Source organism: Calypte anna, chromosome 21 (assembly GCF_003957555.1).
Source record: "Calypte anna isolate BGI_N300 chromosome 21, bCalAnn1_v1.p, whole genome shotgun sequence".
NCBI classification, from domain to species: Eukaryota; Metazoa; Chordata; class Aves; order Apodiformes; family Trochilidae; genus Calypte; species Calypte anna.
The window spans coordinates 233,988-248,925 of NC_044266.1; the positions used below are offsets into that span (position 1 = coordinate 233,988).

At 41.7% G+C, this 14,938-nt stretch overlaps 1 protein-coding gene across 1 annotated transcript in view; it reads right to left on the reverse strand.

Annotated features, from left to right (window-relative positions):
- Window positions 1–9,731: 9,731 nt before the first annotated feature.
- SKI (SKI proto-oncogene) overlaps window positions 9,732–14,938 on the reverse strand; it is a 98,735-nt gene continuing 93,528 nt past the window's right edge. The window contains exon 8 of the mRNA XM_008503598.2: window positions 9,732–13,828. Within this exon, the coding sequence (XP_008501820.1) occupies window positions 13,640–13,828 (189 nt within the window). The 3' untranslated portion in view covers window positions 9,732–13,639. The remainder of the gene's footprint in view (window positions 13,829–14,938) is intronic.

Sequence of the window (14,938 nt, forward strand, 5' to 3'; positions counted from 1 at the left end):
TGGGTAAGTCTTTATCAGATTACTGCTTATCAGACTGCACAAATGCAGCCTGGACACTCTTGTATCTCCAGGGTTACATTAAGGAGCAGTCTGCCCTGTGGCTTAACACTCTCCATGCAGGGAAGTCTTTAAGCAGATGCTTAAGCAAGTGAGTAGTTCCATTTAGTGGTAATACAGTTACTCTTCTGTTTAAGAATATGCTTAAACATTTCCTCGGGTTAGATCTTGAGGATGGCTGATTTATCATAAGGGCAGAAATGATGTCATTGTCACGATGGAAAGAGGTTGTGATGTTGCAGAGATAAATGTGACAAGTGTGCACCTACAGCAGGTGGCGATATGGAGAGGGGAAGTGTCAGTTTCCCTGTTTGTGCACAGGGAGTTCTGAAGCACAAAAAATGTTGGCAGAGGAAAACGTGCTGAAGAAAGTGCTGTTGTGAAGATGCACTGTAGTGTAAACTCTAACTAAATCAGATTTAATGCAAGATGACCACTTTATAATGGGTAATCAAAATATGGCACAGGTGGACATGTTTTAAATGCACATTGAGGGGAAAAAAATGCACAGAAAAAAACAGTCAGTGGGCAGGCTGTTTCCACAACAAGTAGTGCTGATGCATTTGCTGTTTTTTCTAGTTCTGTATTCTAAAGGTGTAATCCCTTATATCCATACAAATGAGTGTTTAACAGCTTATTGCTTTGATCACCCCAAAAGTAGGTAATGAAAAATCAGGACTGAGAAATTTGGTATTTTCTTGAAGAAGGAACACCCTGGTTCCTTCAGTAAGGAGTTCTATTGGTTGTAGTTTTGTGAATCCAGCCTGTGGGAGGTGTGAGCCTGTCACAGCTTCTTGTTGGAATCTTGTCTGTTTCTGACCTCAGGTGTGTGGTTAATCTTTGACCTGCAGAGATCCTTGGACCACTCTGCAGTGTGACAGCCAAGATAACAGCCATTACACAGGGAAAGGAATTATGCTGAGCTTCAATTCATATGCATTTTGTAAATTATTAATAGCTGTCTTAGCAAATAATTGGTAACCCCTGGCATGTGTAGTGCCCTGACCTGTAAAATGTTTATAACATCTGTGAAGAGTTTATTGCCTCCATATAAGCTGCTTATGAGTGGAAGCTGAGTACAGCGTGTTACTGGGCACAGGAGTGGGGGGTTTGGTCTCTGGGATGAAGATCCAGGGATTGTCATGCCATGGCAGGGATGTCAGACACTTCATGGTGCTGTCAGCAAGGCAGAAAACCATCTCCCTTTTTAGTTGTGCTTTTTAGTGTACATGGGCTGGGGTTTGTCAGAGCCCCTTGGTTTCTAAGGTCTCTAAGGGGTTTATCTGAGAACCCAGATGAGAAGGTGTGATGGCTGCCAGCTGGGAGGAGAGGGGAGTTGCTGCCTGGAAGGCACTGCCTGCTTCTTGGATGTGTTGAATTCCCATTGCTGGGTCCTGAGGTGTTGGAAGAGTTTGTTCCTTCTTTTCTCAAGGCATGTCTTTCTCCAGCCATTTCATCTGACATAACTCTGTATGACACAAACCTTTTGGGGCTGGGGTGAACCTCATACTCAATTTGATTCTCCAAATTCTACCCAAAGGTAAGTAATTGACAATATACAAAAATGTAAGTATTAAAATCACAAATATCTTTCAATACAATTGTGATAAACATGTTTTCCTCTATTTTCTCTTTCAACTGCCATTTAATGATGCTTTGGTGTCTGGCTTGTATAACCCATGTTTCCTGGCTTTGGAGTGGCTTCTGGTGTGAAGTTCAGCAGCTGTACCTTTTTTCCTGTGTTCTCTCTCACTGCTGCAGCATGTGAAATTGCAGCTTTCTGTATGACAGACAGTTTCTAACATGACTACGTTAGCCAGCGAACACTGCAATATTAAATAGAAATCTGTACCATGATTATCTGGGACTAGAAGAGCCTCTGTCACCCCCTGCTCCACCTCCCAAAACCCAAAGCTCTAAAGGAGCTCTGAGGGTACTGTAGTAAAATCTGAATTAACCCAAGTGTCCTGGCACTTGTGGTTTTTTTTTTCCTGGGCTCAACTGAATTGTAGGAGAGAGTGTACAAATCCTTAGGTTCTCAAGTATTTCCAGAGTTCCTTGGTACAAAGCATTGCTGGGTTTAGCTGGGTTTGTTCTGTGTGTTGTCCCCTTTGGGCCGCTTTCTCTGTCTTTCAGCTTCTGGGAGCTCACATGGATGTTTTGTGCTGCATCATGTGCGTAGTAGAATCTATGAGAAGCAGAGAGCTGCCAAAATGCTTTAGTTTCTCTTTTTCCTGGTTGTTCTACATCCAATAAATACCTGGATTGTTGTGCTGCTGAGTCTTTGGAGAATGGAGACAAGAAAGGAGGAGGGAAGGGTTATGAGCAGTTCTGTGCCTTTTTGGGTTTTTTGGGTGCAGTTTCTACTTGAAGAGGCAGAATGTCAAAAGGTGTCTGGTAAGTGGGTGTCTCAGTCTGTGTAAGCTGCTGGGAAAGTGTGCATCATTCTCAGGAAGTATGGAAACAGATGCAGCTTTGGAAGCTTCTGTTTCCTGAATAAATGCTTTGGACATCTACTCCACTTGGGCAGCTGTGGCTGCACTGATCTGAAAATAGAAGTAAAGCATGGTTTGCTGTAATAGACAATATCTTTTATTCAATGAATTGGTAACAGTACAAAAATAGATTCTGTTTCAGGCAGGTAAGATTTGGATTTGAATACTTCTTCAGCTATTGCTCCAAGATGATGAATGTGCAGAGGGAATCTTCTATTGTAGGCTTCTGAGAGTTGGGTACATTTTGTGGCATTCTCTTTGTTAAGCTTCTTTAAAGCCACTATGGTAAAGAAGAGAACTTGTCTTGGTAGGGTTTCATAAAAGTGTTGAAGATATAAAACCCAGAAACTTACCATAAAACATTGTCAATGCTGTTTGAAATGAGATTAGTGGAAATGAATGTGTATAAAATCTCAATCTGATTTTTCTTTTGGGGAAGAAACCATTAGTACCTAGCAGTAATAGATCAGGAGAGTTTGCTGTCAGAATTGTATTTTTACTGGTAGTGAAGAGGTGTTACATGCTTTAATGGTGATCTACATCTCGCTGCCCCAAGATCACCAGAAGACACCCAGAAGTGTGAGCTGCAAGGCTTAACAACAGAGCAATTCTGCAAGATTTTGAGAGAAGGATTCACTTTCTGGCTTTTAACTTCTGAGACACTTCAGACAGCTGGTTTTCAGAAAATCTGAATGACTGAAGCTCTTATGATTAAGTTGTATAGCCAAAATTAGCACCTGTCTTTAAATAATTATTTTTTGAAATAAAACTTGAGCTGGCATTCTGCCCAAAATCCTGCTAGAAGTCTGCAGAATCCAAAACAGAACTCAAGACTCTTGCTTGAGCTCCCCAAACTGTTTCAAGGTTTAGATGAAAAACAGAGAGGAAAGCAATGCCTGTGTGGATGAGGTGTAACACACAGCGGGCTGAGCTAAGTGGGGATTTCCACCATCAGTAAAACTCCTGCTTCTTGGAGGTGTAATTCAGAGTTTTTCATTATCTGATCTCTGGGCCAGCTCATTCTTCTTCCATGTAGCTGCCCATCTATCATGTCTGACAGAGAAATTGCTATGACAAAATGCTAAAAGCTCTTGCTCTGGGCTATTTTTAATCTACTGTAGGTGAAAGATCAGAACACGTTTTTTGAAGATTTATGTGTCATAGCCTTGTGCTGTGCTGGAGAGGATAAATGGGAGTTGACAAACTACAGGACACAAGATTTAAACCATTGACCTCTGCCATTAAGAGTCATCACAACTGTATGTTACCACATTTATGTTCAGGAGTTAAAGGCTTTGCTCTGAGGGAATCTCATTAATGCTTAGCAGAGGTACAGACACAGCTCTTACTCAATCTTGAGGCTTTATTGTGGTGATCAGTAGTTAAATCTCTTCTCGGGCCATTGTGGATTTTAGTGCAGAATATTTGTAAGCAATCATTAAGCCTGCATGTTGTTTGTGCAGAATAAAAGGGTGTAGCTGCTTAATGCCAGTTCAGCTTCAGCAGAGTCATCATTCTCTACTGATCCCTTAATAGTCCAATCTTTCAAACTACTTCCCGGCTCTAGGATCTCTGTAACTGTGTCCATTGCTGAAACAAAAGCCCTGATAAAGCAGAAACTTTGGGATGTATGAAACTCTGTTTCCAAGTGAAGTGTGTTCTGCTCAACTAAGCCCCGAATTTCTACAGTGCATCAGAATTCAGGAGAATAACAGGGGGAGGATGGATGGATGCAGCTGCTCCTCTGCCTTTAGGACAGATGCCACCACAAACATTATTCAGCCTTTTTGGAAAACAGGGAGGAGAGGAATGAAGAAGAGAGGATGAAGCTGATGGAGTGGAAAGTGAGCTGAAAAGTCATGGCTAAAGGGAAGGACTGAGCTTACTGCAAGTTGAGGCTCTGCTCTTGGCAGTCCCCAGGCTGGCCCCTGTCCCATGTAGATCAGTGTTTCACTGGTTTTATTGAGGTCTGGAGTTTTTTCAGGCATGTGCAGCTGATGAGCTGACCCTCCAGGTTCAGCTGGAGGCTCTGTGCAATACTGAGTACTCTTCATCATGCACTGCATGCTTCCTGAATTATACATCATTATGAGGGGCACATAACCAATTAGTACATGGATTTGTTCTGCATGTGCAAATCTTTTCTTGGGCTAAGGAAATGTCATACAGAGACTTGGCTGAAGAAAAGATGAAAACAGTTTAATCTTAAATTGTAATTGTCATCCTCTGGCTAATGATAAGCAATATTATGGCCTGCATATCAGCTGTAATTAAGCAGTAAGACAACAAGGTGTATGTTACAGGGAGATAACACAGTGCTTAAGAGGCAGTGACCTGCAAAGAACATTATCTCCCAGCTGCACAGGCCTTACAGTCAGTTTGTACATGTCTGGTAGCAAATCCAGTGCTTCCTCTCCCCCTGCCTTCATCCTGCTTCTCAAGGTGCAAAAATGGGAAAGGATTTCATATTGTCTGATAGGATCTTTACAAAAGACTTCCACTTGATATTAGTCAACTTCTGCAGGTGTAACAAGAGGCTGTGACCCTTCCTTGTGCCATTGGTCTCCATGAAGAGGGAGGAGACAGATGAGCTCCCAGGTCCCTTCCAACCCTGAGGATTCCATGATTCTGTGATAAGAAGCTCCCAGAAGAGGGCCAAGGACAAGGACAAGTCTCTCTGTCACCTGACCTGGTGGTGGAGCAGGGTGGAGGTGTGGTTCTGATCGGAGGCAGACTCTGTCAATGTTCAGTTGTGGAACAGTCAGATGGGAGTATTGAGGCTTATTCCTTGTGTTACCCCTGAGCAAATGGTGCAGGGCACAAAACTTTGTTGCTGATGATCAACAAAATTTGCAGCTTGAGCTTCATAAACGTGGATCCACGTTGGTATTGGACAGCCACGTGTAACTGTACAAAATTAATATAAAATACAGTAGATCAAATAGCTTAATTTTGTTCCTATGTAAGCATCTGTCTTATTTATGGATGTTCCAACCCTGAGCCATACCAGTTGTATTCCAGGTATCAAGTTAGAATGTCACTGTGAGCTTTGTAAACAAACTACTGATGATTTAGTCTGGCAGAGTGAGAAAATCAGCAGTAAGCTGAGGTGAGAAGTATCTTATCCAGTGTCTTGTAGCTCATAATTGCCAGAATATCAATTTTTTTTCTTTCCCACTTTTTTGCTACTGATTTAAATGGGTGGATACTTAATTTAGCCAAATGCAAGATTTCAGCAGCATGGAAGGAGAATCCTTTTGTAGCCTGAGCTGTGTTATTTGTTGTCAGAAGCAGAGGTAAGGTTTGAATGGCACTTAGCCCACCTGGAGCCTGACTTCAGTGGGATGTCCTAGATATTACTGTAATAAAAATATAAATAAATACAGTTAGTATAGCAAGAGAGAAAGCAGAGGTAACAGAAACAGCTGTCTCTTCCTCAGAGTCTTTCTTCTGGGTGAGGCTGTTTCTGATTACAGCTGCAGCACTGGAAATGGCTGCTGGATGTCTGGTGATAATCCATTCAAAGCAATTACAAGGCATCCCTCACCAGCAGGGCCTGAGCCACAGGCTTCTTATCTGGGAAAATTGATGGAAGAGCAGGGGGGAGTGAGGGAAGAAATCAATGCTTTTCACCAGTGTTATCAGCCAAATTGAATTAAGCAGCATGGGATCCCTGCTTTACACACAGAGAGCTTCAAGAGTCTGTTTGGGGTGAGGTGGGTTCATGGGCAGGGCAGGGGTGGGAGCAGCTGTGGTGTCCTGGGCATCCCCCACCCCCAGGGGGACTCAGGGGTCCACAGGGGGCTCAGGATTTCCCAACGTGCAGACCCTCATAGCACCAGTCCCAGTTGTGAGCCTGGTGGTCTTCATGTGTCATTCCAGGTTCTTTTTCCTTAGTTTTGGTGTAGTGGAAAGGCTCATTGCTCACCACATCCCTGTTGGTACATGCCAGGAGACAGGGAAAGAGAAAAGTGGTTGTTTTTTACATGTAGAGAAAACTGTGGTGACATGAGCAGAGATGATCAACACTGAGGTTATAATGAGGATGGCTTCAGCTTATTGTCTTCAGGCTGTTCACAGAAATGAGCAGAAAATTTCCAGAGTTCCAGAAAAAAAAAGTTCCAGAAAATTCTGGAACAAATCTCATTTGAAGCAGTAAAACCTCATTTTCCTTTGTTCTGGTTAGGTTTCTTCTCCTCTTGAAGGATTTTTTCTCTTACAGTTACAGGAGATAGAAGAGTTGGCACTTGGGTATCTGGTAGAGGGGTCAGAGGAGTGGGACAGCTGGGCCAGAATAGCTCTGGGCAAGTCCTTAACAGCATGAAATTCTCAGGGTCTAAGGAGCTCTCTCAGCTTGAAACAAAGAGAAAAGTGAACCCAAAAGGGTGAGCCAGGAAACCAACCAGTGCTATGCAGAACAATGCAGCTGAATCAGTTCAGCACAGAGATCTCTGGGAGCTTTTTTCCCTCCCAAATAAAAGTGTGTGGGAATTTGCATTGCAGTCAGGTAGACTTGAAGTGCACACAAGCCAGCTAATAAAAATTCCACTGGAGTGTACGTCACACAGCTGTGTTTTATTATATTTGTGCTCTCTTCCTACTGACAGTGCCTTTAAAACTGGATTACTCACATATCATCATTAACTCTGAAACTCCTGGGTTTTTACTGCTTCCCTGGTTCCTATCACCTTCTGCAAGTTCTATCCCTTCCTTGCAGATGTGTGTTTAGTTTATTTCCAGCAAATAAACATGGTAGCACAGTAGAAGTGTGGTGTGGATACCATGGGCAGTATCAAGGGCTCTCATCTTTTCCACCAGCAATGCCTCAGCTTTCCCTTTGTTCCCTCTGGGTGAGGATGGGGAATGGAAACGACTGAGGTGCAGCTGAGCTCTTGATTAACCCAACTTTTGGTATTTTGTAGCTGTTTCAGGTGTGCTCCACACAAGCATTGTAATTTACTGGGTATTTCCCTAGTTCAGAAGCAGCTCTCTGTGTTTCTTTATTTGTTTGGCTTTTATTTGGTTTTTTTTTCCCCTGGTTGCTGAGGAACACAAACTGTTGAATAAGACACATAGACTTTTTACTTCAGGCCTCAGGAAATTTGACTTCTTACCTCTGATCTCCAGCAGCTACTTTGATCTTAGGTCAGTTCACCTCACTTTGCTATTGATTCCCCCCCATTCTTCGTTGTCCCTGTTTAAATTAAAACTCTTTGGGGTGGGGTCTGTCATTCCCTCAGATTTATGAACTCAGATTTGTGGAGAACTGAGCACAGGGAGGGCTGGAGCCTGGTTCCCATGTGGACAGGAACAGTTTCCCCATCCTTCTGATTGAAGGAATTCACTCATGGAAGCTGAACTTGCACAGAAGGCAGCAAGAATGGTTTAAGTAACTTTTGAGGCTCCAAAACTTACAAAATCACAGCCTGTGGATTTTTATCTCTGTGCTCATTTGTGGGGAGAGAATAAGGAGCCAACAGACACGTGATTTTTCGGGGGTGTGCTGGAAGGAAACAGCAATGGGTTTGTGTCAGGGGGCCTGAGCAGGGAGCAGAACAAATTGACTTTCTGCAGAGCAGCTCAGCCTGGTTCTGCCCAGATCATCCAGGTGGCAGAAACAGGAAATAACCCAACCCCTGAGAAAGCAAGGGGCTGTAGTGACTCAGAAATATGAAGGTAGAGATTTTTTTTTTTGAAGCTGTTCGATCATTCTCTGGCTTTTCCACTCTTTTACAAGGGCATGGTAAGAAATGTACCAGAGCTGTGGAAATTCTGCAGCCTTTTCTCAGAAAACCATGAGAGAATTACTTTAACATGTTTCCACCTTCTGCTCTTTACATTTTCCCTCTCTTGTTTCTTTTTTTTTTTTTTTTTTTTTTTTTTTTTTTTTTTTTAGGTTTTTTCTTTGACCTATTACAAACTTTTGTATGTTCACCATTCTCACTGTTCAAAAGAAACTTTACTTTGTTGTTAGACCTTCCCCACAAAGCAGAATGCATCATTTCCACCTGAATTCCTTTCTCCTTACAATATTGTTGTGTGTAGACCCAAAAACATTCAAGTGATGCCTTGGAGAAGCTGCTGCCCAGGAACAACACGAAGAGGGGAAAGGGTTTGGGGTTGGTTTGGGTTTTCTTTTGCTGGGCCAGAACAGAGAGAACCCAGCAGGAAATCTGAGCTTCCCCCCCAGAGGATTTCATGCAGCTTCCACCTGCAGACCACAGGGCTTGTGCCCAGCCCCACTCTCTGGGCAGGTTTGAGTTGTTCAGCTGAAGGTGCAGAAACCTTTTCTGCCCTCTCAGACATTTTTTCAGACACTTGAGCAGCCTCTGAGGTTTGCCTGCCCAGCTGCCAGCACAGAGCATCCAAAACCACACCAGGACCGTGGGGGTTTTCTGGACAAACAATTTTATTTTAGGTAATGCGTCTATACACTGTACATTCAGTCACTGTGGTATATAAGCATAGCTATTTTCATACATAATCTCATAAAGTCCTTTATTTTACAATATTATCTGCTTCGAGGGGGAGGGGATGTGGAAAAGGGGGTGGAAAAGGACTATCAAGGTACACAGCGAAATAGATAAATATGCCAAGCTTTTTTCTTATTTTTTTTTTAAATCGGGCATTTATAAACAAGAAAGCATACATTACTTACATAAAAATAGTTCTAGAATAGTAGAGTAAGTCATAATATTGTCATTAGCAGCAGCATAGGAGAGACCAGGATAACAAAAATGTGCTGAAATGCTATTGGCTATTATAAATGTAAAGATTTGTTTTTCTTCAATTGAAAAAATGTCATTTCTGTGAGTTCTTTTGATTTAAAAACAAAAACAAAACAACCAAACCAACAAAAAATTTCTCTCTAAAACACATGGACTGATGAAAGGGCAGAATGGGAAGAAAATCAACCTTTTGGTAATAAAATACTTTACAGTGAAAATAAGGACAAATAAAATGCAAATGATGGAGAAAAGATTAACCCACATTGAAAACTTGCAAAAAGATTTTGTTTTGTTTTTTCCTAACAGACAGCAAAGGTTCTTCTTAGTTAAAAACACAACTCATAAAACAAGACAACTACCAGGTAAGAAAGAGTCTTGAAAAAGTAAACACCATATACACTTATAATACAACAGTGTAAAATGAAAAAAAGTATTTACAGGTTGGATTTACTTTTTTTTTTTTTTTTTTTTTTTTTTTTTTTTTTTTTTTTTACATTGGCTAGTTCTGTTTGAAAAGCAGAATATTCTGTATACTAGTTAGCTGCTCCATAGATATGAATGTTATTGCTGTTGGTTTTTTTTTTTTCCCTTTGTTAAGTCTTCGTTCAGTAATAGAAAAAATGAGTAATTAAACTGAATATACAAGTAATATATTTTAAGTAGAGGGAGAGTCAACAGCCTGTATGAAACACCTCTTCTCCCTTTTAACTTCTCCAAGGAAACTAAAGAGCAGATGAAATGGGCAGAGGGGACTTGCCAGTTCCTACACCCCTGGGTTGGAGTGCAATGGAAGGAGCAGGGACTCAGCAGGAAGCAGTTTCTCCCCCAGGGGGGTCCCAGGTGTTTCGTGGACGTTGCAGACACAGAAGTTACACACACAACTCCCCCACCTCAAGCACCTTCACTAAATAGCTGGGATTTTTCTTAAAAAGTCCCACTGTTTGACAGACTTTTCCTAGAATTAGTGTCTCTGCGGCCATCTCCTGACAATTTCAAAATAAGTTACGTGCACGAGAATTCTGAATTAGGAATAAATTCTGTATTTTGCAGAAATAATTAAGATTTTTGTTGTTAAAATGTATTTAGGGAGGGCAGAATCATTAACAATGCACTCCTGCTGATTAACTGCTGGGGTGGAACATTTGTTCCCAGTCTTCTTGCACCTTAATTGTATTGATTTTAAACCTTAATCTACTGAAATGTTTTTACTAGGACATTCTTATTACTAAAGATCAAACACTCCTGAGTCACCCTCAAAATTGGTGCAGTTCATTTGTCACACAGGACAGGATGAAATTCCCACCTGCCTGGCAGGAGCAGCAGTGGCTGCACAATAATTGTAACTTCATTTTGGACACTTTCTGGCAAATCTTACCCATTTCCATGGAGCCCTGGGGCTTGATAAAGACTTTTTGCTATTTTTAAGACTGATCACTGTTTTTTGGTTTGTTTTTTTTTCCTTTGAGGAAAAGGAAAAATCAGATTTCAGTAATTCTGGGGAATAAAAGCATCACTTGAGCTTCACGGGCACACAGGGAGGGAAAACTGAGGGAAAAGCAGAGCTGGAGATGCTGCCGTTGTTGGCTGAGCCATCAGGGGAGAGACACAACCAAAATGAGGGGAAAAAAAACCCCAAACAAACTTGTCAAAGTTAAGGCTGCACAAAGCTGCCAGTGGGGTGGGGATCAGTTGCTCTCTGTGTAATTCCTGAGCGTGAAGCACAGCACAGAAATGCACAATGATCAACTACAGCTAAAATCCTTTAGTTTCCCTTGAAGAAATAAGTGAGTAATACAGATCTGGAAATCATAAGGCTGAGAACATTTTTCTGCATAACAAAACAAACCCTTTACATAAGACAGTAATAATGCCCATTAATGAATATACGTATGGCAGAGATTTTAATTCCATGCATATGATTTAATAATTGCAGAAAAAAAAAAAACATACAAAGAAGCAGAAAAAACAAAACCACATTAAAAAAAAAAACAGGGAGAAAAAAAACAAAACTAAAAAAAACAAAACCTGCTTAAGCATAATCAAAATTCCTTTTGCATTGCACTTTAGAAGAGGAGATCTGCACCTAGAGTGGGTCTCCAGCATCCCAACCCCCTGGGGTGACCCTGCCTGAAGGGACAGTTTCATCTCATCCACTCAGCAGAGCTGCTCTTGCTCCCAACTGGTTTACACCCCTGTCCCACTAATTCTACTCCTTTCATATTTCTTCTTTTTTTTTTTTTTTTTTTTTTTTTTTTTTTTTTTTTTTGTACCTAAAACTTACACATGAACTTCTTTGTTAATGCTCACAGTTATTATAATGGTTATTATAATAGTTTCAAGCAAACAGCTCTTGTTTAAAAAAAAAAAAAAATCTCAAATGAAGTGGAAGTAAATAGAATAATTTTAGGGTTGGAAGCCGCTTTCTGTCTACTGGGAAATAATTTTGAAGGTTACATAGTTTGCATTAATATCCAAAAGCAAACAAAGATTACTGGAAATACATTTCTTTGTTTAGAATAACTCGTGTGTATGATGATGCATAGGGTTTTCTCTTTTTTAAAATTTTTAAAACTTTTATTCCTTAAGGTAAAAAAAATGTCAGCATTGCCTATAGAAGATGCTGAGAGGAAAGATGAGCTGGAAGGCACATCTGCAGCCCCAGGTCAGGTTTTCACTTCATGCTGCTAAGCTCAAGGAAGAGGTGAATGTTTATGGGTGAAAAGAACTTTTCTCTTGTTCACTAAAGCACCAACTTTATTTCTGAAGCACTTCGGGAGCTTCTCTACTGCTCCCCAGCTCTGGGTAGATACAAAACAGGTTTAAAACTCATTGCTCTGGTGAATTCCTGTTTGGTGGCATTCTGTGACTGCTGAATCCTCACTCTGCATGAAGGTAAAAATGGTGATGCAAGGAGCCAACACGGTGGAGAAGCAGATGGGTGACTGTCACATCTGTTGGGCAGGACTCTAGAATGCTCCAACTGTTAACTTTAGAAATATGGCCTGAAATGCAGAGCATGGTTCTGACAAAGCACAGGGTGGTTTGGTTTGTTTTTTTTAAACTCAACAACAATAACAACACCAACAATAAGACCAAGTGATGGCATGCTGCATTTTTATTCCGGGGCTGCGGCTTGGATCCCAAAATTAATTTCTTAAAAAAACAAAAAAGTTTTGTTTTGTTTTATAAAGATGTAGGCTTATTCACAGCAGCAAAAATACTCATCTTGTCTGCAGTATCCATTACCGTGACGTTGCACTCTCCTTGGGCAGGGGAATCCTGGCTGAGAGGTGACAAGCAGGGAAATACTGGACTCATGGTACGATGGCACAAGGAGGATGAGGCTGCCAGAGAGCTGGAGGAAAGGTTTCAGACTGACTTCAGCAGACCAATGTCTTCTGCTTCATTTCTGGGCAAACTTAACAGATCATCCATTTCCTTCCTTTATTTCCTTCTTTCTTTTCCTAAAGCTGAAGTGCTCTTGGATGAAGTGAGTCTTTTGAACACATCAATTAATGAAGATGTCCTTAGAAAAAGATGGGATGATTTGCAAACCCTGGCAGCTGTAAGGCTGGTTTGTCACCCTAAAGCATCCACCTTCTCCTCCCCACACACTCCCACCCCACCCCTTTCTGATCCTGCATCTTCCTTTCTTCTTGTGTTCAGGACAGGAAATGAAGATAATTCTTTCTAAGGAGAAATCAACTGTGAAAAGCACTCTGAAATTCTCATACAACCACGTGATGGGATTAGAACTGTGATGGCTTCCTAGTTGGCTGGAAAACTGCTAATGAAATGGCATCATCACCAGAGGGCTTCTGCATGAAGAATCCCAAAGCCTGTAACAAGTCATTAAAAATTGTGCATCGAAGGATTTTTTTGTTTTGCTTTTAAAGGTTCATTATAAAAATCTTGTTAATTTTTTAATACCAAGTCTGTGTAATGAATTATCTTAAATAGCTTATAAGAAAAGTTTGTTTTTTTAATTCCAAAATGTTCCATCAGGCAGGAGGGCAACATAAAAACACTGCCATGCTTGCCTTTTGCTCGGATTTTAGTTGGACGATGCTGCTTGCTTGGAGTTTGCCAGTAGAAAATTTGCTGCGGACTTAAAAGTATTTTGTTTATAAACACTTTGTGTTTCAGAGGCACAGTGAGATGTTGTGCTATACGGGTTGGAAAAAAATAAAAGAGGCGTAAATCAGTGCTTCTGTTCTACATTTGCCTCCCAGCTGATGAGAATCCATCCTGATAGCTCTGTGTGCCCAGATCCCACTGTCACACATGCACTTACACACCTACCCCACACGTCCTCCCTTACTGTGCAGCTCTCACTCCCTGTGCCAGGTGAGGGCTGGGTTAGTTCTCCATGCTGCTCGTTGTGTTCTCACTGCTGCCTTGACTGCTGGATTTAGGCCACAGCTGTTCCTGAAGTTCCTTGACTACTTTTTCCAAGTGTTCCCGAGCCTCCCTTTCATGCATCAGGTCAGCTCGGAGCTGCTCCCTGTCAGCCTCTGCGTGCTGAAGCTTCACCTGCAGGTCCTCAATCTAGAGAAAAGCAGATTGAGAAACATAATAAATTATTTCAGCATTTCTGTTGGACCTTTGTAGACTTGGACACAACGAGCACTTGAGCCCGAAGGAAGAGGAGAGATGACATCAGGTACTTCCAGACCTAAGAGGACCAAAGGTGGGGAAGGAATTCCATTTTTCCACACACGAGTTCATGGCACAAACTCTTTAGAGTCCTTAAACTTTTCTGGTGGCTCAAGTTCCAGCCAGGAGGATGGAAACCAGAGGGGCTCAGAGTGGAACTGGAACTGGAACACAGCTCTGGTGACTGAACTTCACTGTGTTAATGCTTCAGGCAGACAAAGTGAGCACACTACAAGCTACCTGTGCACAGGTCACACTGATTGTCACTGATTGTCACAATCCTTATTTCTGGGAGTGACCAGAAACATACCCAGGTGTCCATGGCCACACCTCAGCCACAGATCAGTGCCCAGCAAAAGCCTTTTTGACACAACAGAGAAGATGAGCACCTCATAAATAAGAAGCCAGATTTCAGAGAGCAGGAATGGGACTGGCCAGGTCCAAATGTGCAGTAACTTTGCACAGAAATGGACCCAAATCAGTACCTGTCCTAAAGAGCCTCAGCAGAGCTGCCCTGCTGAGCACCAGCAGCCTTGTTCCAGCTTAGAGCCAGAGGCACAGATGGCCACAGCCTCCCCAATGGCCTCCCCACTCAATCTGCCTTTTTCTGACTTACTGACAACAAAGGCAGCAAAAAACCCCCAATATTCAAGGGGTGGAAACATCAGGAAAAATAAACCAAAACTGCATCAGGTTAAAAATTATAGACCACAATCAGATGAGATCAGGAGTTATCAAGAATTCCTGTGTTTTGGGTTCAATGAAGGGTTCCAATCCATCCCATCTGTATATGGATCATAGAAAAATGGAATGAAAAGGAAAGGGAAAGGGAAAGGGAAAGGGAAAGGGAAAGGGAAAGGGAAAGGGAAAAGGAAGGAGGAACGGGAAAGGCAAAGGCAAAGGGAAAAGGAAAAGGAAAAGGAAAAGGAAAAGGAAAAGGAAAAGGAAAAGGAAAAGGAAAAGGAAAAGGAAAAGGAAAAGGAAAAGGAAAAGGAAAAGGAA